The 23,069-nt window shown below is 32.7% G+C and overlaps 2 protein-coding genes and 1 long non-coding RNA gene across 4 annotated transcripts; 2 read left to right on the top strand and 1 right to left on the bottom strand.

The window, feature by feature from the left end:
* Positions 1 to 7,941: 7,941 nt before the first annotated feature.
* LOC133792309 (glutathione S-transferase T3-like) lies at positions 7,942 to 9,030 on the bottom strand. Its single transcript, XM_062230214.1, has 2 exons — positions 8,740 to 9,030; positions 7,942 to 8,655 (listed from the first exon to the last, which is right to left on the bottom strand). Exons 1-2 carry the CDS (start codon positions 9,028 to 9,030, stop codon positions 7,942 to 7,944), a joined length of 1,005 nt encoding a protein of 334 aa, XP_062086198.1.
* Positions 9,031 to 10,494: 1,464 nt separating this feature from the next.
* LOC133792308 (uncharacterized) lies at positions 10,495 to 11,868 on the top strand. Its single transcript, XM_062230213.1, has one exon. It carries the CDS (start codon positions 10,495 to 10,497, stop codon positions 11,806 to 11,808), a length of 1,314 nt encoding a protein of 437 aa, XP_062086197.1. The 3' UTR covers positions 11,809 to 11,868.
* A 3,397-nt stretch (positions 11,869 to 15,265) lies between these two features.
* Positions 15,266 to 18,831, top strand: LOC133789963 (uncharacterized). Of its 2 annotated transcripts, none has more exons than XR_009873809.1 (3): positions 15,266 to 15,683; positions 15,766 to 15,844; positions 18,590 to 18,831. It is a non-coding gene; the product is annotated as an uncharacterized LOC133789963 (long non-coding RNA). The 2 variants fall into 2 exon arrangements; XR_009873810.1 differs by lacking the exon at positions 18,590 to 18,831 and adding an exon at positions 17,392 to 17,918.
* The last annotated feature ends 4,238 nt before the right edge of the window (positions 18,832 to 23,069 follow it).

Raw genomic sequence — 23,069 nt, 5'->3', positions numbered from 1 at the left:
TAGTTAGTTGGGAAAAATAAGAGCCATGCAAAGGTTTTCCCCTCTTTTTTTAACTCTCTTTTCCTACATCCAATCAAACCTCTTCTCTATCATTTCAAATTTATTTCACTCAGTTTTCAGAGGCTTCTCCCTCTGTTGTCCCTCTCCATTTTGTTTCTCCCCCTCTTTCTCTATCAAGGAGAGAACCTCCATTGAAGCTCTTTAAAGCTAGGCTCCGAGCAAGCAAGTTTCAAGGTGAGAAATGATAGTTTTTCTTCTCTTCTTCTTTCCTTTCAACTAAGGCCGAACCTTAGGTCTCTTCATCTCCATCTATTATGATTTCTATACTCACTAATCTTTAATGCATACAAGGTTGAGGCTGTATAGAGGCTCTTACAAACTTGATGGGAATAGAGGACTTGTACAAGCTAGGATTTTCAAGAAACAAAGGTAAGATCTATTCAAGTTTAGGGATTGTTTTCCATCTCATGTCTAAAACTAAATATTGTACACTTTGTTGAGTTTGTGTGGACCTTTTTCTTTTCTTAGTGTTTAAGGTGCCAGAAGGTGGGAAAATAATTAGAGGAAAACATCTTCATTCCGAGCCAAACCTAGAAAGGTAAAATATGGTGACTTTAGTGAAGGTATTTCTTTAAGTTTATGGCTGGCTGTTTGTGAGGGTTTAAGAGTTTTGAGTTAATTTGTTAAGCTTGTTTTAGGGTTGTTTGTTTTGTATTATTGATGCATTATTGTGTAGGATAGCTTAGAAGCATGGAAATCCAAATGTTTCCATCGACTAAGTAAAAAATCATTTTTGACAGATTTGGGGATTTGATTTCCAAGGGGTATAACCCTTCCATGCATGCTTGTTTTTAGTATTTTCATTACGTATGCTTTCTGTTTAGTTTGTGTAGATGAGTTTTGGCTTTTCCAAATCTGGCAATTTGACCTAGGATTTTTTAAATATTATTTTACTCAGTAAAACTCTTTAAAATGACTTGAAATTTTTATGGAAAGTTTAATAAAAAAATAATAAGTACATTAAGAGTTATGATTTTTGAAATGTTAGTGAAAAAGCGAAGTTCTTGGCAGTATTGAACTTTGCTTTTCCAATAAGCCTAACATTTTATAAATGAATATTTTATGTATTTTTATTTTACCAGACTATTATTTAGGATGTATTAATAATTTTAGGCACTGAAAACACCCTAAAATATTTATTATTCATTAAGTTATGGATGTTTTAAAATTATTGTGATTAGTTGTTCTAACCTACGATTTTTGTAAAAGTGATTTGGTATTCAAAACTTATCATATCATTTTGAAATTTTGCGATGGTACTCGTAACATAGTAGAGTTTTAACTGGGAAAGTTTTACATTAAATTAATGAGTACAGTAATACCTATAATTTTCCTATGTATGTTTTAAAAATCTTAAATTTTTTGAGAGCTTAAAATATTGTGAGGTTTATGACCTTGTAGACGTTTAATCTATTTCTATAACCGGTTAAAAAATTTTATATTAGGCCAGACTTAAAAATAGATTAGATAATGGTAAGTTGTTGGAAGAAACTAAATAGGGTCCAATGCCCATGTTTTTAAATAAAAAAGTGAGTGCGAAATTCTGGGAAAATTGTAACTCTTTTGAACAGTATATGGAATTATTTATTTTTCTTAGGGTTGAATTAGGAACATTTTTTATGTTGAATGAGATATTTAAATGAATGGTATTCTAGGCCTGTCGATGCCTTTTACTTAAGAAAATGTATAATTCTGAGGATTTTCCTTGCAAATCCAATTTTTTTAGAAGCGAGCTATCATTTTTATTCTCAGAAAAAATGACACAAGCACATGCATTCACCAATGCTATATAGAAAGTCTATGAGACAGTTATCCTAGCATACTTTAGTTGTGAACCGGGTTCCAACTAAGCTTATTATTATATTATATGGCATCAGGTGCCTTTTTATGCTAGCATTTATTGTGTCCGACAACACTACTGAGCCTGTATGGATATATTGTAAGTTTATGTGCCAATTGGGTCTAGATGGGAGTTATGTATAGTTGTGCTTATAATCTGCCAGAGGCATAGCTGCTCGATAATTAGACTGGTGTGAATTTACTCAAACCCGTAGTAGCACGATACTCCAGTAAGTGATGTGACTACTCTTGGGGTTATGATATTATTACAGAATGCTATTGTTCGTCCCGTTATACCTTGAAATGTGTTATACCATGTTGGTTATCTTGTGAGTTATAATGGATGTTTGGTTTTTTGTTAAATTTATTTGTTGGGTACTACTACTTTATTGTGGACGCTTAGGCTCCCTTATCTGGAAAATTTAGGGTTTAGTACTCTTTCTGAACCCTCCTTTAGGTTAGCAATGGTATGCTTTATTTATTTTTTTTGTTCCAATAATTTCAGTCACTGGATTCTATATATGCCCATTTATGTTTATGTTTATGTTATGTTTCTAAGGTTGATTTATTAAGTGTGATCATTTACCTAGTTGTTTCAAGTTGTAGGTAAGGGCAAGGACAAGATAGAGCAGTGAGAGCTGGATTCTACTTTCCTGGAGTGTATATGTGGCCTGACTGTGGGGAGACAGGAAATTTTTAATGTTTTAGTTAAACTTGCTAAACTTAAGGCTCACTTTGGTTAATAATATTGTTTAAACTAATTTTAATGTTTTAAGTATGCGCATACTTCTAAAAGTTTTAGTTATATGAATTTTAATGGAACTTTTCAAATGAAAAGGCTATGTTTTTGTAATTTATTTTTATAGAATTAATAGGGTGTTACATTTTTAATATCACTATGGATGTAGTTAATTCCAAAAAACAATATAATAATAAAAGAGCATGTTTCTACAATAAATGTGATCTGAATAATTACCCATTACATTAATCTAACTTTACTAAAACACATTTTAAATAAAGTTGGTTATCTTAAAGGCCTATAATAACCATTGTACTTATTATGGTATGATTTATCAAGTTTTAACTAATTTAAGACTTAGCAGTTTACATGCAATTGATTTCACCAAAACAATTCATGTAAACACTTAGGACAATCCTAGATAATCATGTTTCTAAAAGATGCATGATTAATAAAAAAAAATTGTGTTGGGTTTCATGTATTACATGTAATAGACTTATGCATGATCATGTTATCAATCAAATACAATAAGTAAATAAATAATAAATGAGGAACCGTACTATTGGGTATTTCTAAATTTACAAGCCTTGAAAAAATAAAAATTTAAATTACAAAGTGGGCTTCAGTTGTTTACAAGACTTTACACTGCATCTTTTCTCATAGGCCCATCTTCATAATTCTTAGGAATCCATTAGGCTCGATAATTAATTAGAAACTAATTTTCTAAATAATATATTTAATTAAAACTAATTTTTAATTAAAGAACCCTTCTTGTCATCTATTTAATTTAGTTAAATTTAAATACTTAAAAGAATCAAATTCAAATAACTATTCAAACTTACGATAAGATCTTAACCAACTATTTGATATTTTATTTTTCTAAATTCAAACAATTTAAAATTAATTAAATAAGCGATATTTGCACAAAATTAGGGATTTGTTGGGCTTGGTGCCATAGCAGGGTTAGGGCTGGCGGCAAGGAGAGCCCAAGGCTTATGGCTCAGTGCACAACTACACAGGCTGCAGGCACGCAAGGGCAGCTAGCATAATGGTTCCTGACACATGGGCATTCATGGCTAGTTGTAGGCGCAATGGTGCCTGGCATAGGGGCGCAGGATAGGGCTCGAGCCGCTGGCTTGTGGCTGGTGGCTCGGGTCCCTTTCTCCTCTTGTGTGACCAGAATTTTTAGAATACCATTTCAAAAATAAATTTAAAAAAAGTCCTATGCCACATATGGCTTACACAAGATCAAATTAAAATTAAAATTCATAACCCAGTAACACCATATATTTGACGATCCATCATTCAACCATACATTCAAAAAATAGAACAATCCATTTAATTTACATATCAACATACATATAAAAATGCAAAAAACCCATACAACATTTAATATATATATATGGGGAATGCTCTAGTGCCCATTGTTGGTTTTAAATAAGAAAGATATCAAAACACAGTGGAATATATACATATATTAAATTAGCACATACAAGGAATAGAGATTAGCTCTCGTAAACTATCAAGTGTTCTTGAGTCTTTTAGTAAAAATCATTGATCTTCCTATACTTATGAAAGCTCACAACTTAGCCTTCAAAGTTGTTCATCTAACACACAAGGACGTGTGTGGGCACGTAAGATAATTAATTCATATCGATCATGTCATGTATAATCACTATTGCATACTACACATTTACCAAGATTTCTATCCACATTAGTAATCCGAATATAGATTACTCGCATGTTGTATGATTAGTAAATCGTGGTAGCAACCATTCATTAAAGATTTTGTACTTTAATATGTTGTCGATTATTTTATTCATTCTATATGATCTTAATTTTCTAATACTAATACAAGATCATATTATCATAAATAAATATGGAGTTTTCTTACATTTATACAATTTATTCAAACAATAATAATATTCAAATATAATAATAATGTACTTTTAATTAAATCAATCAAATATCATTTTCACATGATTTTAGGGCATAAACCCTAACAGCTCATGTGTGTCCGCAGCAGGGGCATGGGATATGCTCTCGACAATAGAATTTGTAGGTGAGTTACTTTTAGAAAAAAAAAATAGGGTGAAAAGTGTCTATTGAACTAGATTGAGTTAATGGAAAAATAGTTTCATAAAAATTGACATCAAGGGAATGGAATATTTGGTTAGTGGCTAAACCAAGTAGAGTATAAGCTTTCATACTTAGAGGATAGCCTATGAACATGCAAGCGCGGGATCTAGGAGTAAACTTTTTACGTTACTACCAAATGAACTTGTATAAGCAAGGCAACCATAACTTCTAAGATGATCATAAGAAGGTATTTTCCCATATAAAAGTTGAAAAGAAGAATGAAACTTTAAACGTGCAGAAGGTGTTCTATTGACAAGATATACATCAGTAATTATGAAATTATTCCAATAAGAGAGAGGTAATTTAGATTTTATGCTAGTATCTGAGCCACATCGAGTATAAGTTGGTGTTTGCACTCAACTACCGAGTTTTGTTGAGGGCTCTCAACACACGAATGGAATAATTGAATGCTTTTTTCTGAATAAAAAGAACTTAAGTTTAGCTCTTTAGCATTATCTGATCATATGGTTTTTATTGGGTCCGAAAATTGAGTTAGAATGTATGTATAAAATTGTGGAATATATTTTTGAACATCAGATTTGCAATAGACCCAAGTTAATCTAGTGCGGTCATCAACAATTATAAGAAAATATCTATGTCTTTCCAATGTAGAAACTAAATATGGGCCCTAAATATCCATATGCACTAAATCAAAAGCAGTAGGTGCAATATTATTGTGAGCATCAAAAGGCAATTTTTATTTTGTTTAGCTAAATGACATATATACAATGAGGATTGTGAGTATAGGAAACTACAAAATGTAAAATTTTATTCAATAAATTTGTAACGTTCATGGAGGGATGTTCTAACTGGGTATGCCAAGTATGGACATCAATACAAGAATTTTTAGAATGAACAAATGATCAAGAAGGTGAATAAAACTTGTCTTGTTGCTAAAAATAGAGATGTCCCATGCGCTTAGGAATCTCAAGCATCTTGTTCTAGGTGGTGTCCTATATGAGAGAGTGATAATGAGAGAAATATAGTATAAATTGGTTAGTTTGTAATAATGCAGGAACTGAAAGGAGATTGAATTGAAAATCTGGGACATATAACACATTATATATGCATAGATTATGATTTAAGTTGATAATGCCATAATTTTATACTTAAACTCTCAAACCAGTAGGTAAAGCAAGGTAAATTGCTACTAATTTCTTTGAAAAATATGCAAAGGACTACATATCACAATAGACATGGTGTCACTGTCTACAACCCAATAGGCACTTAAGTAAGATACAAAGTTACCAGAAAGATTGGAGACCACGGGTTGGGCATCGGTAGAGAACGAAGAGGCTTACTGAAGCTGAGAACTCAGCAAAGCAATCAGATTCAAAATGACAACTTGATTACTCAGTTCATGAGGAGTAGAACTGTAAGCAGTGGTTTGATTAACAGTACGTTTGGAGGAGAAATTCTTGGTGCCATCTCGAGGAGGGAAACCATGGATGAAATAGCATTTTTCTTTGAGGTGCCCTGGATTTTGGCAATGAGAGCATGTAGGGCACATCGTTTTGGTTTTTTATTACGGAATTCAAGTTGGATTGGAAGAAGGAATGTTGGAAGTGGATGCAACAATCAAAGTTATTGTAGTCGAGGGCCTCAATTTCTTCTGTATTTATTCTTGCACAATTGTAGAAAAAGCTTTTGAAATTGATGAAAAAGTCTCAATGAGAAGTACCTGGGCACGAACGACATTGTAAGACTCATTAAGGCTAGTAGGAAATTTCAAAGCTTGTTCGAGATTTTGGAGCTCAATGTTATTAGAGGCAACAACACAAGTACAAGGTGTGCATGGTCAGAGTTCATGAATTTCGTCCCAAATGGCTTTGAGCTTTGTGAAATATGCACAAACAGAATCATCTCCTTGATGAAGAGTGATGAGAGATTCCTGAAGATCGAAGATGCGAGGGTTGTATCCTTGATTGAATCTAGTGTTGAGTTCGGTCCACATTGCAGCAGTTGTATCAAGAACCATGATGCTTCTTTTGATTTCTAGTGAGATCGAATGAATAACCCATGACATAACCATTTGGTTGCACCAGTTACAAGAATCAAAATAGTGATGTTCAAAGGGGGTTGGGGAATAGAACCAGCGAGAAAGCCATATTTGTTCTTGGAACCAACTGAAATGTTGAAATCACAGGCCCATTGTTTGAAATTGGTGTCCGTGAGGGGAGGGGAAGCAATAATCAAGCCTTGGTCATCTTCATTGCCCATGAAGTAGGGATTGTTTGTAACTTCTAGAGCAGGTTGATCACGAATAGGGGGATTTGAAAAAAGAATCAAAGTAGAGGTGTTGACTCCATGTCCAGCTGCGGATGTCGGAGGTGGAGAAGGAGGTGGTAGAATGGAATCAATGGAGGATGAAGGTTGTTCCCTTGTGGATATTGTTCTTGTACGAGCCATGAAGGTGGATCGAAGAAGAGAAAGGTGAAGGAAAAAAAATTTAGGTTTAGAAATCGTGTTCTTTGGATACCATATTAGGGCTTCTCCAACGTGTCCCTAAAATTGCATATATGCAGTAGTAGGCACTCCAATGAAGCAGCATACATATATCAAATTTGATGTCTTGGCTACAATACACAGCATATATGCCATGTACTGTAGCACACGGCATACTTTTTTTTTTTTTTTTTCTTTCTTTCATTATTTTATTATATTTAATTATTATTATATATATTTATATTATTATTTATATATATATTTATATTATTATATATATAATTTAGAATTTAGTTTATTATGTAGAAATTAAATTGTATATACTACAAATTATTTTTTTTAATTATAATTTAAATAAAACATTATTAAATATTTGTATTTTTTTAATATTACACAATAGAAACATTACAAATTTAAAAACACATTAAAAAAATTAAAATTGAACACATTAAATATCACATTATCATTATAATTAATAGTACACATTCTCAACATTCACAATCACATTACAATTTTTTTTTAATATTAATCATAGTAATGCATACGAAACATACTCAAAATTATACAATAAAACATTATAAACTTAAATCATAATCAATATTACACAATAAAAATGTTACAAACTTAAACATACATTGGAAAATTAAAATTAAGCACGCCAAAATCAAACGGAAAGCAATAACATAGAAATGAACCTTATGAGATACAAAGACAACAATTCAATAATGTGGAAAATTATTCCCTGTTCCGCCAAGATAGTCAAAATATGGACTATAATCTTGTGAGTTATTTTCAGATCTTTCACCTTGATCTTGAGATCGTTGCCCTTCATCTTGAGCACTTTGTCCTTGATATTGAGATGCTCGATATTGTGATCCCTGATATTGAGATCCTTCTCCTTGTTCTCCAACTTCGGATGTTCGTGCTCTTTCTCTGTAAATTCTTCTTCTTTCGCTTTGAATGTACTGGCGAAACTCTGGATCGGATATAGAATCCAAATCCGTGAATACAATTTTATCTTCAGTTTTTCTTTTATGACGTTCATTTCTATCTGTGTTACTCTTTTCAATAACTTGAACGAGTTTTTTACTTTGTTCCATTAGTTTGTTAAATTGATCATCACCTAATTGTTTTGCCTTTGCTTTTTTCACACCAATAGGTCTTTCAGTTGAATTAGTAATGATTTCCTCATTATTTATATTAAGATCAAATGAACTCATACCGGTGGATGCTGACGTCGGAGAATCAAAATTGTGAGATGATGATTTTGACGAAGTAAAATTAGGACCATCTTGTTGGAATCTACTTGGTCCATTGATGTTGTCATCACTTGTAAATTTCTTAATGTGTTTGAGGATGGGCCACACATGATCAAATTTGAAGCCTCTACTATATTTTTTTTCTTGGGCTAATAACATCTTCGCTTGATTTAACTATTAAAACACAAATAAAATAATAGTGTCAATAAAATTTAAAAACAATTTAGTAACAATAAGTAAATTATAACAAACACTTACAATATCTTCTTGTGAAGCACCACTTGGATTTTTATTTTGGATTTGGTTGATGCATCCCCTTAATTTTGCAACTGCACCAATAATGGTAGTCATTCGAGTTTGCAAAGATCTTCTTGGTCGAGGTTGATTACTAAATTTCTCATTCTTGTGGTAGTCTGATTTAACTCTTGCCCAAAAACTATTACCTGATTGGTTTCTTCCTATGATTGGATCTTGAGAAATGTCAATATATACATGACACAAGTGCATATCTTCTTCAAGTGAGTATGAAGCAGTGCGACTGGAAGACATTTTGGAAGAAAATGTAGTTGTTTTGAAAATATGTTGAAGAGATGTGATCAATTTGAATGAGTAGTGTGGAAGAGGTAATCCGTTTGAATGAGTACTGTGGGATTATATAGGGATGAAAAAGCTACATAAGATTTGATTTCTTATCTTCTGATTTTGGATTCAGAAGATAAGATGTGATTTGACAACACAATGCAGCGGTTGAGATTGTGGTAAAATTATTTCAGCGGCCAAGATTAATCCGTGAGATTTCTTATCTTCTGATTTTGGACTCAGAAGATAAGATGTGATTTGACAACACAATGCAGCGGTTGAGATTGTGGTAAAATTATTTCAGCGGCCAAGATTAATCCGTGAGATTTCTTATCTTCTGATTTTGGACTCAGAAGATAAGATGTGATTTGACAACACAATGCAGCGGTTGAGATTGTGGTAAAATTATTTCAGCGGCCAAGATTAATCCGTGAGATTTCTTATCTTCTGATTTTGGACTCAGAAGATAAGATGTGATTTGACAACACAATGCAGCGGTTGAGATTGTGGTCAAATTATTTCAGCGGCCAAGATTAATCCGTGAGATTTCTTATCTTCTGATTTTGGACTCAGAAGATAAGATGTGATTTGACAACACAATGCAGCGGTTGAGATTGTGGTAAAATTATTTCAGCGGCCAAGATTAATCCGTGAGATTTCTTATCTTCTGATTTTGGACTCAGAAGATAAGATGTGATTTGACAACACAATGCAGCGGTTGAGATTGTGGTAAAATTATTTCAGCGGCCAAGATTAATCCGTGAGATTTCTTATCTTCTGATTTTGGACTCAGAAGATAAGATGTGATTTGACAACACAATGCAGCGGTTGAGATTGTGGTAAAATTATTTCAGCGGCCAAGATTAATCCGTGAGATTTCTTATCTTCTGATTTTGGACTCAGAAGATAAGATGTGATTTGACAACACAATGCAGCGGTTGAGATTGTGGTAAAATTATTTCAGCGGCCAAGATTAATCCGTGAGATTTCTTATCTTCTGATTTTGGACTCAGAAGATAAGATGTGATTTGACAACACAATGCAGCGGTTGAGATTGTGGTCAAATTATTTCAGCGGCCAAGATTAATCCGTGAGATTTCTTATCTTCTGATTTTGGACTCATAAGATAAGATGTGATTTGACAACACAATGCAGCGGTTGAGATTGTGGTCAAATTATTTCAGCGACCAAGATTAATCCGTGAGATTTCTTATCTTCTGATTTTGGACTCAGAAGATAAGATGTGATTTGACAACACAATGCAGCGGTTGAGATTGTGGTCAAATTATTTCAGCGGCCAAGATTAATCCGTGAGATTTCTTATCTTCTGATTTTGGATTCAGAAGATAAGGAGATTTACACTATAAAACATGAATATCACACATGATATAGGGTACACCGAAAAATATATATACAGTTTAACTTTGATAAAATATGAATTCTTATCCTGGTAGTTCATCTTATTTATCATCATCTTCTTCAGACGATGACTATTATGATGATATAGAAATGCAAGTAGTAGGTCAAATTACTGCTAACAATAATTTTTGCGTTGCTCAACACCAAAAAAACAAAGGCTCACGTCGAGGCTCGATTCCTGGTCATATAGTTATCAACCGTGACCGGGAAAGTGCTGATCGCAATCTCTTCAACGACTATTTTGCAGAGAATCCTCGATTTACCGATTTGATGTTTCGGCGAAGATTTCGAATGGGTCGTCCTTTATTCCTTCATATTTTGGATGCTATACAAAGACATGACAAATACTTCATCCAGCGAAGGGATGGAATGGGTAAACTCGGGTTATCAGGTTTGCAAAAAGTAACAGCTGTATTTCGAATGTTGGCGTATGGTGTACCAGCAGATGCTACCGATAAATACATCAAAATAGGAGAATCTACAACTATAGAAAGCTTGAAGCGATTTTGTCGTGCTGTTGTCGAGGTGTTTGGAGCCCGCTATCTCCGATCACCTAATGCTAATGATGTTGCAAGACTACTCCAGATTGGTGAACGTCGAGGTTTTCCAGGAATGTTGGGAAGTTTAGATTGTATGCATTGGAAATGGAAAAATTGCCCAACTGCTTGGGGAGGACAATATGCCGGTCGTAGTGGGTCCCCAACTATTATTCTTGAATCTGTAGCTGACTATGATCTCTGGATATGGCATGCATATTTTGGTTTACCGGGATCTAATAATGACATTAATGTGCTGGAGGCATCCCATCTTTTTGCTAATCTTGCTGAAGGTATTGCTCCACCTGCTAATTATGTTATTAAAGGAAAAGAGTATAATATGGGTCATTATTTAGCTGATGGTATATATCCAAAATGGTCTACTCTTGTTCAAAGTATTCATGATCCACGTCATCCAAAAAAGAAATTATTTGCAATGAAACAAGAAGCATGTAGAAAAGATGTGGAACGTGCATTTGGAGTACTGCACTCTAGATTTGCAATTATTGCTGGACCGGCACGTCTTTGGAATAAAAAAGTATTACATGATATAATGACTTCATGTATTATTATGCATAATATGATAATTGAAGATGAACGTGATATTAATGCATCAATTGAAGAGCGAGTCGAAGTGCCAAGTCCAGAAGTTCAGATGGAAGAAGATGATAATGCTCGGTTTCAAGAATTTCTTACTAGACATAGAAAAATCAAGGATAAGAAAGCTCACATTGAGCTTCGAAATGCATTAATTGAGCACTTGTGGGACGAATATGGTAACTCACAAAATTAAAATATATATTTTCAAGTGTGTCTTTTAGGTTTAATTTAATCTAATGTATTGTAATATTTTTTTTTCTATGAATGTAATATTTTTTCTCTAGTGACGCAATCTTTATGTTACTACATGCAATATGATTTTTTAATTTATCGAGTTTTAATTATTTATATAGTATTATTGTCATGTAATTAATGAGTAGTTTTATTTAAAATATTAATTAGATATAATAATTGTGATGCTTTTGATAAATTAATATAATAATAAAAATAAAATTAAATTTATTTAAAAAAATAATATAATAATAAATAATATTTTTTTGTGTGTAGTTTTTAGTGTTGTGATTGGAGTGAAAATAGTTTTTGACACCAAATTTGATGTTGGTGTAACACCAAATAAGGTGTCAAGGTTGAAGATGCTCTTAAAAAGAGAAATCCCTTTTCTATTATTGACATCATAATTGAATGTGTAATTACTAGAAAAGGCCTTACTAATATAGCCAAAGATAAATTAGTTATGTGTACTTAACATTAGTTACAAAGTATCAAACTTGCTAACTAACTATTATAATCCTAATTCATTACCACGGATAATGCTTCCGGTCATTATTTTTCATCAAGGAAATATTGTACATCTTTCGTAATTAATTCTTTTTTTTTGACAAATGTAATTAACTCATTTAATATATTTGTTTCACTTGTTTATTTATTTTCTTGTTCTCATTAGTTGGTGGATTCATCCAACAAAGAACACTAAATAAATCAATTAATAAGTGTTTCTTTCATCTTAATTAGTTTCTCATATTTGTATATTTCTAGAAATGTTAATTATGATTTTTTAAGCATAATACAGATTATCATATATAAAAACATTCACCAAATAAAGAGATCAGCAACTTTGAGGCATCTTTAGTTTGTTCTAATTAAAATTATTTCTCTTGTTTTGCTCGGTTGATACATAAGTACTATTACAAAAATAGGCTTTAACTTCAATTTTTTTGCTTGTTATGCTTCAAATCTCACGGAGATATTAACCGAAGTTAATCCGAGCGAAGTTAAAAGTATCTAAAAACTGAAGTTAAAGGGCTTTAACTTCGGCTTTGTAATAAGCTCCTTAAATATGATCTCAGGCTAGATTTAGTTATGACTTGAGTTGTGGAATAAAGATTTCTTTAAGTTTAAATTATTTAAGTTATGATTTTATGACTTAGAAATAATTATAGTTTGTGTAATTATAAATATTTTAGCATATGATTAAATTAGTATATAGTTTTATTAAGTATTAAATGCACATGTTATTTGATGGGTTAAGAAGTGAACATGTGGCATTAAACTTAGTCCAAGTATTAGAATTAAAATGAAAACCAAAATAGCTTACTTTTAGGTTTGACACAAAAAAATAGGAAGCATTTGACTCTTTTTAAATTTTAAAGATGGGCAATATTAAATCTATTTGAATTAAGTGACTATGTGTCATGAAGAGTTAGATAAGTGATGATTTAAAAGATTTAATTTAAGTATTCAAATAACTAAGTAGAGATAGTAGTGTGATGGTTGAACTAAGAGTTAGATAAGTAAATGAAGTTTTTGTAACTTTAGGGTGATGTAACTTCGGACCTAGTTTTGACCCAGTTATATTCTGATTTAAAAAAAATCGTATTTCTACAAAGTTCTAGACAATTGAATTAGCTTTCCAACATTATAAAAATAGTTCAAATCAGACTCATACAACTCTAGTTAGGTTAATTTTACTACATAAGGGTCCAGAGTTATGAGATATAGAATAGTAGTTTGGACTTTGACTAAAGTTTGAACCAAATGGAGATTATGTGGCATACTTGGAGATGATCACTACAAAAAACCCCACTTTTGCCGGTGCAAATTTGCGTCGGCAAAGGTCCGCGGTGTACCTCGTCGCTAATTTCACTTTTGCTGACGCAAAACGTAATGCGTCGGCAAAAAATTTTGTCGCGTTGTTGTGGAAAACACTTTTAGCGGCACAAAAATGCGACGGCAAAAGATGACTCTTTTAGTGGCGCGTTTTTGCACTGGGAAAGGTGTATATATGCAGTGAGGGTTGAGACTTTTGCCGACGTAATTTTGCGCCGGTAAAAGTATTCTTTAAATAATCTTTTTTTATTATATTACTAATTTTATTTTCAATATATTAATATTAATTAACAAATTTTGATTTTAATATATTAATAATTATTTAATTTTTTTGTAATATTATTTAGTTAGAAATAAAATTAAAATTAAAATTTTATAAATAAGTGGCTCCACTTCGGCAGTGGCTCGGAGACTCCATAGAAACAAATAAAAATTAAATTCAATACATAAATAAAATAAAATACAAAACTATATTATAAAACTTACCTTAGGAGGCAGCTTGGAGGAGGAGGAGAGCGGCAGTGGTGGGCTCGCGGTGGCGTCGGGGTGGGGCTCGGGTGGGGTGGGGTGGGGTGGGGTGGTTGTTGGGTGGGGTGGGTGGGCATGGGCTGTCGTCGGGGTGGGGCTCGGGTGGGGTGGGGTGGCTGTCGGGGTGGGATGGTTGTCGGGGTGGGGTGGCTGTCGGGGTGGGGTGGGGACTCGGGTGGGGTGGGGTGCCGTCGGGGTGGGTGGGCTCAGGGTGGGGTGGGCTTGGGGTGCGGCTGGTGGGGGTGGTGGAGGGTGGGTGTGGTGATGGTGCCATTGAAGAAGGGAAGAAGGGGAAGAAGGGAAAGAGAAAATTGAAAATTGCAAAAATGGGGAAGAAGGCTCGGGCGGCTGTGGTATATCGTTATGACTTTTGTCGGCGCGTTTCATTGCGCCGACAAAAGTATAAAAATGCGCCGGGAAAAGTTTATCAAAAAAACCCTAATGCAAAACGACATCGTTTAAATAAGTACACTTTTGCCGATGCATTTTGAGACTTTTTCCGGCGCAACAAAACGCGCTGGCAAAAGTCTGGCCACCTACCTCTTTAAAAACGTGCATCAATTTAATATCTGCGTTGACTTTTGCCGGCGCGTTAGGTGAAACGTGTAACGTCCTACGTTTTCGGGTACCTTTAAACGACTCGGGTCGGGATTTTTCCCCCGGGTTAAGAATATTATTTTAAATAATATTATATTTTGTTTGTAAGTATTCCATGAGTTATTGCTAGCCAAAATATGAATTTTGTGATTTTAAAAGTCAAGATAAGACTTTCGGTCCTGGACCGACACAAAAACCCTGATCGGGTAAAAATCTCGGAAAATAAAACGAAAAATCATGGCAATTATATTTTGGGCATAAAATACATTCATAAAAGTTAAAGTTTGGTAAAAAATAATAAACCTAAAAGAAAATGGAAATTTTAGGGCATTTTGTGTTAAATGCCTAATTCTACCGAAATGGGGAATTTTATTTCATGAATGGACCTTAGGTTAAATTTTATTATGTGATTAATTAAATTAAATGTGAGAGACATTTAATTTAATTAATTAATGTTAAGTTTGGTGATTAAAACTTAATAAGAGTGAAAAATGTGTCAAAAGCCAATTTGGACTTTTCTTCTTATGAAACCTTTTTTAACCTTTATTAAAAAAAAAAAAATGAAATGATTATATATATCAAGGGTTGGCCGGCCATGTGGTGTTTTAGGTGGTGTGAACCCAACTTAATAAAGATAAATCTCATTTTAACTAAGTCAAGTCAAGTGGGCAAGTGGGAGGAAAACACTTGAGTGTTTTTGAGATAAATTAGATAGTATATAACTCTTCCATCCCTCCCCAACCGACCACACCACCCTCTCTCATTCACTCATCTGATTTTTTTAGACCATTCAAAGTGTTCTCTCAATATTCAACCTCAAGAACACCAAGGAAAACTTGGAGGCTAAGTCTTGGTCTAGGAAGTATTTTCCCTAAGGTAAACATTCACTAATCTAGGCTTTTGTAAAGTTTTAAGCTTAGAGTTTCAAATAGCTAATTAACTATGTTGTTGGGGGAAGTTGGTTAGGGTTTTTGAAAGGTATTGGAGGAGCCAAAGCTAATAGGAAGGTCCAAACCTTAAGCAAGAACACCAAAGAGGTAAAAAGTTTACTTTTGATGATTTTGTTGTAGGGTTTTTAGTTTTAAGCATTATTTTGTATATCTAATGCTTAAAGTTTCTTGTTGGTGATGTAATAAGGTTATGGTAGTTGTTTAATAATTTTTATGATGCATGTGTATTGATTTTTGAAAATGGGAACCAAAACCCCCAAGGGTTTTGTAGGATACCCTAAAACAAAAAATGTTTTGAGCTGTGACTTCCAAGGGGTCAAGCAGCCATTGTATATTGTTTTTGTAAAATTAAATTGTACTGTGATGTTGTTGAGATTGAGTACATAAAATTGAGCTTTTGAAACACAAAAAAATGTTTAGAAATGAGTAAGTTATGCTATTTCAAAGTTTAGGTAAAAAACTGTTTTTTTCGTATTCTTATTTTCGGAACCAAGTTTGGACAGCCACTGTATAGGGCAAATGAACCCAGTTTTTTCTAAAATTTTTTGGACATATTACTGGCATAACCTATTATTCCACTGTAAAATTTGGTAAGAAAATATTGAACGGTTTGAAAGTTATTAACTGTCAAAGTTTGGAAAAAATAAGGGCTTGAAAATAATGTCATTTTTACCTCATTGTTGGAAAATGATTTCACCAATCAAAAATGCTCATTTTGACCTAAGATTTTTCAAAGACCTAAATGGCATAACAAAAATGGAATTGGGAAATTTTGGTAACAATTGGGTAAGTAAATTTCAAGTTATGAACTAACGAAGTATGTAGTTAAAAATGTGAAAAATAGGTTTTTCACACTTAGTGTAAAAATGAGATTTTGGAACATAAGGTAAAAAGTAAAATTTTGCTTATTTCAAGATATAAATTGGTAAGTCTTGAAATCATATTTTCACTAAAATTATCCCTTTGAGTTTAAATGAATTATTTTTATTAAAGAGTTTTTATTCTTTCTAAAAATAAGAGATTTAATTTATTAATAGTTAATAAATTAAAAGAGGGTTTAAAACCCTATATTTTGAGAAAATAATTAAATAAATTATTTTCCTAGTAAGTAAAATTGATTAATTGCTTTTGGAAAATTAATTAGTCAAGATGAGAAATTTATAACGGTTTTCCTAATTAAGACAAATTAGGCAATTTTCTTAAAACAATTTTTAGATATTAAAACCTTAAGAAAAATAAAAGGAAAATTTAAAGAGTTTATTTTCTTTAAAAATAATTAAGGAATTTATTTGTATTTTCTGGATATAATACCGGCTAAAATCTTACATATTTTAACCGACTAGTCGAAAGTGCGGGTTAATAGCGATACCTTGAAAGAATAAGATTTTTAGCGGATTGTGGGAAATACCATTGTGATACCCGAGCCTAGGTATCGAGACCTTAGGATAGGTCTCCCCGAGACTTAGGGTTTAGTCTCGAATATTTTGTATAACTTTCCTTAATAGGTTTAAAACCAAATAAGGATTATAAATCCTTACAAATGACTTTTATTAAAATGACCAAACTGCCCAAAATAATAATAATGAATTATTAGTGCCATAATTAATCCGAGTATACTGTATGGATAACTACAGTATTGGCTAAGCGTAACTGGACTGAACGTTGGAGGGTGAAAACCTGCTGAGCGCTAAGGACTCCAAGTAAGTCAACTTATATTGTATGGCTGCAACATGAAATGATTATTGTCTTGTATGTTAGTATAGGGATACATGCATATATATAGGCTGTCATAGAAGGTTGCTTAGAGACGTTAGTCTAGTGAGTGCTGATTTAGAAAATATGAACGGTAGAAGTCCGTCATATCCTAGACGGTTGATCCCCGTCACACTGCTTGATTTTATTTATGTCCGGTTCATTACCGCGACGAGTGGCCATGAGATGAGGATAAGCTGGTTAAACCTAGGGGCGCCAAGATAAATGGGACCTAGGGGCCCTCATGCTTACTTAATCATTGGACGGTTAGAATCCGAGCAAGTGCTCTGATAAGTTATTCCCGGATAGCAGCCGTGAATATTGGCCATTCCGTGAGAGTGCCTAGAGATACTAGGGGTTGCCAAGTTTGAGTGAGGTTGAACACCCTAGGGGCAGCTGCTCACCAGCACCACTGATTAATATAGAAGTCTCCGTAAAACCGTGTAAATTGGATTACACTCTTGAATAAGTAGCGATGCCCTAGGTAACACGATAGTTACCCTTGATGAGAATATTTATTGGCTAGAACTTAGTGTGGAGACTCGGTTCTCTTTTACAGATTAGCAATTATGTTGGAGGGCGCGTTACGCATGAATTGTTAGAAATTGTCGAGCGTTGGTCTCGAATTATGTTGTGATATAATATATCTGCTTGCTCTGGGATTTTCTGAGTGCAGGGATATAATTGTTGATAAGATATAGTTGTGATATAATATATCTGCTTGCTCTGGGATTTTCTGAGTGCAGGGATATAATTGTTGATAAGATATAGTTGTGATATAATATATCTGCTTGCTCTGGGATTTTCTGAGTGCAGGGATATAATTGTTGATAAGATATAGTTGTGATATAATATATCTGCTTGTTCTGGGATTTTTCTGAGTGCAGGATTTTTTATCTAGTTACGAATTAATTTATCATTGGTTATCAGGCATGACCATAAGTTTTCCAGGACGCTTTAGCGTTCTTGAAATTGATTGTGTAGGGTCCGGATGGGTCCGGAACCCTAATTCTCTACATGCTTTGTTTGAAAGTTGATCTTACTAAGCGTTTTCGCTTACCTAGTTGTTTCATGTTGTAGGTAAGTGCAAGGGCAAGGCAGAGCAGTGAGCGCTGGAGTCTTCCTTGCAAATGTACATGTGGACCGACCTTTTGGGAAGCCTTTTTATTTTTGGAAATGTTGTGTAATTTTCCTAAACTAGGCTCACTCTAATCTTTATAAAACATGTTTGTAACTAAATGTTAAGTATGGCCATACGACTTTTTAAAAAGTTTTTTTTTCTATGGGTTTTTGAGACATTTTGTTAAATGAAAACATTTATATTTCCGCATTATCGAGTCTTGAAAATCCGGGTCGTTACAAAACGCGCCGGCAAAAGTCTCTTCTTTATTTTCTGATAAACTTTTTCTAGCACAAATAAGCGCCGGCAAAAGACCTTGTTTTTGCCGGCGCATTTCACCACTTGCGCTGGTAATGGTTTTTTTTGCCGGCGCAACTACGAATTGTGCTGGCAAAAGTCTATTTTCTTGTAGTGGATGTAGCAACAAGAAGGTAGTAAGACTAGGCTAGATAAAACCATATAGTGGATGGAAGGTTTGATTTTTAAAATTTAAGTTGAATAGTGTGGAGAAAATCAAGGAAGTGAGTTGGGGTTTGAAGCCTATAAATAGACTTACCCTTCACCATTTTTCTCACACTCAAAAGCTCTCAAAAACCTCTCATAATTTTGAAATCTATAGTCTAGAAAGCTCTCTCCAGTTTTCCATAAACACTCTACATAGCCATAGCCGAAACACTAGTCCTTATAGTGCTTGGGATCTTTTTCTTCTATTTTCTTTATTTTGCCTTAAACACTATTGCCTTTCTAAACCCTATTATAACTTAAATATTTAACCGCATCAAGCCAATATATAGCCAAAATCTACCAAAGTATCATCTTGGTGTTGTTGTTATAGATAGACATTAGAGAGAAGACTCGAGATTTCATCATTTTAGTTCTAGATTGAAGGTATGACTTTATGAGGTTTAGAAAATCCTTGAAAGTATAGTTTTATTATAAGGCTCTAATATAAAGATCTTATGTTGTATATAACGTTGAATGGACATTTTCTATAGTAAGCAATCTCTTCTCTTTCTTTTTCTCTCCACACTAAGGTAAGAAAATTAGTTAGTTTAGTTTAGGGCCTAGTTTATGTTTTGTATGATCTAACATTTCAGGTACAATAAAGGGATAAGTGTGGCTGGACCTAAGGTGTCCAATGATGTATGACAGACCTATGTCTGGTAGGCTTGGTTGCCAAAATTTATGACGGACCTAAGTTGATGTTCGATGTATGACAGACTATTGTGAGGGGCTTACTTGCCACCGTTGTATAAGCACTTATCTTTTTATTATATATGTCTTGTTATTATGACCTATGATTATGACTTATGACCTATAAATTATGACTATGAACTATGAACTATGACTTAGATTATGATTTATGATTATGACTAGGCTATGATATGAGCTAGGGTTTTATGATGTTGTATGATTAGTATAAATACATTTTGTTATGACCCTTGTAAAATTTATGATATGTTTGATTATATGATTAAATGACTAACTCTTGTTTGTATTTTTCTTATTGGGATTAGAAGCTCACCTCTTATGATGTTGTTATTTCAAGCAATTAAAGATAGAAAGGGTGGTGGCGAGTGGACCTAGAAGCTTCATGATGTACACGTGGGGACCATTTAGTCGAGAAAGATCAAGCAGGCCTATTTTTATTAAAGCATGTTTCTTTTAATGTTTTATTGAATGTTGCTCATTTTATTATGTTAAAGACAACTATTTTATTTTTGTAAAGCCATGGATCCATTTACTTATTTTAAAATTTCAATCAATAAAAGAGCAATGCTTATGTTTATGATCCAATGTTATGTTCTCGATAATTTATGAGAAATTAGGGCGTTACAGGTTTTTACATAAAAACCGAAGTTAAAGGGTACCCTTTAACTTCGGTTTTTACATAATAACTGAAGTTAAATGTATTTTTTCCTTAAAAAGTATATTTATTTTATTTGTATTATTAATTTGGTTCTTTATAAAATATTTTAATAATTATTTTTTTAATTCTAATTTGTAATTATTTTAATATTAATAAATATATTTGAACATTCCAATAAACTTAAAATAAAATAAATTCACAAACTATATAGACTTAATGTACATATATATACACATTCAAACATAAATAAAAGCTAAGTACCACATAAAAATCTAATATGTTCATACAACTAAACATGTGAAGTTCACCTAAGTAATTATTTGAAATATTGAAATTTCTTAAGTATTAAATATTTCTAAAAAAATTTAGCAGAATTTCCGCTATAAATAGGACTACCCAAACTTGTTGACATTCAATTTACAACTAAAATTTGCAACAGTTCACAGAGAAAATAAGCATAATCATGTCAAGTTTATTGGAAATTGGATGAATACCTCATACCGAAAAGCAAAGTTTAGTCTCCAATGACAATAGAACTCATGTTAATCCATTTTCATCTTGAATGATTGCCTTGAATTTTGACGGTATCCATAAACCCCCTAGTTAAAAGTATCCTTGTCTAGTCCAAGAGGCATGATAAGGTTACTGCAAACTAGGGACATATGGTTATCACCACAACACATAAATTCCCGATATCCTATTCAAATCATACCACAAAACCTAAAAAGTTTAAATTATAACTATATGAATAAATACTACATATTTAAAAGCATGCTCAATTAAAAAATCCTAAAAAATTGGGCAGAGTTTCCTCTATTTCTATAATATATCCCAATTTCATACGTACCTATTAATTCAACACAAACAAACACAATAATCAACATGCATAATTTCATCCTTATACCACTGCAGCACACAAATTTCTCAGAACCTACTGCACTAATTTTCAAACCTAATTTCAACTAAATTCAATATGGTTTAACTATACTTCTATAAATATGTACAATAGTAATAAATAAAAATAAAATTCTCACTCACCATAAAATTAATCTTTAAGCTAGTACCCACTAATGAAAAACCAAATTACCTCCAAAACAATAATTGTCCTAAAAATAATATAAACAAAATTATAATTATAATTATCGAGTTTATAATAACTAGTACCACGCACTAAAGCATATTAGGAATATTTTGAAGTTTAAACATTTAAACATCCAATTTGTATGGGATATATATATGTGAATAAACTTTTTTTCAAACTATACAATATTTGTCTTTAATTTTTTTAATATATTCATGTCCTACATGATATTAAAGATTTTCTTTTATAATGTGATATTGTTTACTTATTTAAAATATATGTGACAATTTAAAATTTTAATAAACATAAAATAATATATTTAAAAAAAATAAACAACGGTGCATTGTTCATTGTTTCCATCTAGCATCTATCTATTTGTACCACTACAGTAGTGATTATTTTTAATAACTATCTACATGTATTTTTAGTATTTTTGATACATAAATAAATTGGAACTAAATTTTTTTTACAAGATGGTGTATAATATGGTTACAAAGGACCTCCCACAAATTTTTTAGGAAATTCTGAATAATTTAGGATGTCGAAATCAATATTTAAATACTTTGTTGCACCCGTGTTTGTTTCAATATTTATACGTGCGTGCAATAAGTTATTTAAATCCTAACTTCGGCATCCAAAATTATCTAGAATCTCTAAAAAAATTGTGAGAGGTCTCCAATAACTACACACTACAGGAAAAAGGTCTTTTAGTGGTGATAGGCACGTCGCAGCTGAAAAGGGCCCAGTTCGATGCTGATATCAATTAGGTGCGAAATGTCGCCGCTAATGGGTCGCCACCAATACTTTGTGCCTAAAAACATTTTTAGCAGTGATAGGTTGAGTCGCGTCTAATACTTGATTATTAGTGGCGACACTCGTCATCCTTAATACTTTCACAATCGCCAAAAATTTGTGTTGATGTGACTTGTGGAAATACATTTGCGGCGACTTTATTAATATTAGGCGTAAAATTTGTCGCACCAAATAATTATTTTCTTTTAAAAATATAATAAAAATAATTTTTAATAATTAAAAATTAAAATATCACTTTACATCCATAATTATAATAAATTGTATCCATAACATCCATAATTATAAAATGTATGTTAATAAAATGTAGCAATTACAATTCAGTACAATAATATACTACTCGTGCTATCCTAAATTAGTAGCATCGTCCATATCGTTACCCCGTGATGACTGTGGCGGCAGCGACCATGGATACTATGGAGGTGATGTTGATGATCTTGTTCCTAACGTGTAGTAAGGATATGGATGACGTTACGTTCACAATTCTCCAAACATGTAAGGATAAGTTTATGGAGGTTGTGATGGTACTCCTCCAAACATGTAAGGAGATCCCATGAGTTGTGATGAGGGTTGCAATGCTGCTCCGTACATGTAGGGATGGATCGGGGGTTAATGGGAAGAAAAAGCTGCAAACATGTCAGGAGTGACCGAAGGCTGAGACGATGAATTTTGTGGAGGT

This window comes from Humulus lupulus, chromosome 7, assembly GCF_963169125.1.
Source record: "Humulus lupulus chromosome 7, drHumLupu1.1, whole genome shotgun sequence".
In the NCBI taxonomy this organism is placed as follows: domain Eukaryota; kingdom Viridiplantae; phylum Streptophyta; class Magnoliopsida; order Rosales; family Cannabaceae; genus Humulus; species Humulus lupulus.
This window is presented reverse-complemented; position numbering and strand designations above follow the sequence as displayed.

Excerpts from the sequence above, each read along its gene's own strand:
- LOC133792309 (XM_062230214.1), bottom strand. The coding sequence starts at position 9,030 with ATGTCTTCCAGTCGCACTGCTTCATACTCACTTGAAGAAGATATGCAC. Across the intron at positions 8,656-8,739 it reads GTGCTTCACAAGAAGATATT|TTAAATCAAGCGAAGATGTT; the intron begins GTAAGTGTTTGT and ends GTGTTTTAATAG.
- LOC133792308 (XM_062230213.1), top strand. The coding sequence starts at position 10,495 with ATGAATTCTTATCCTGGTAGTTCATCTTATTTATCATCATCTTCTTCA.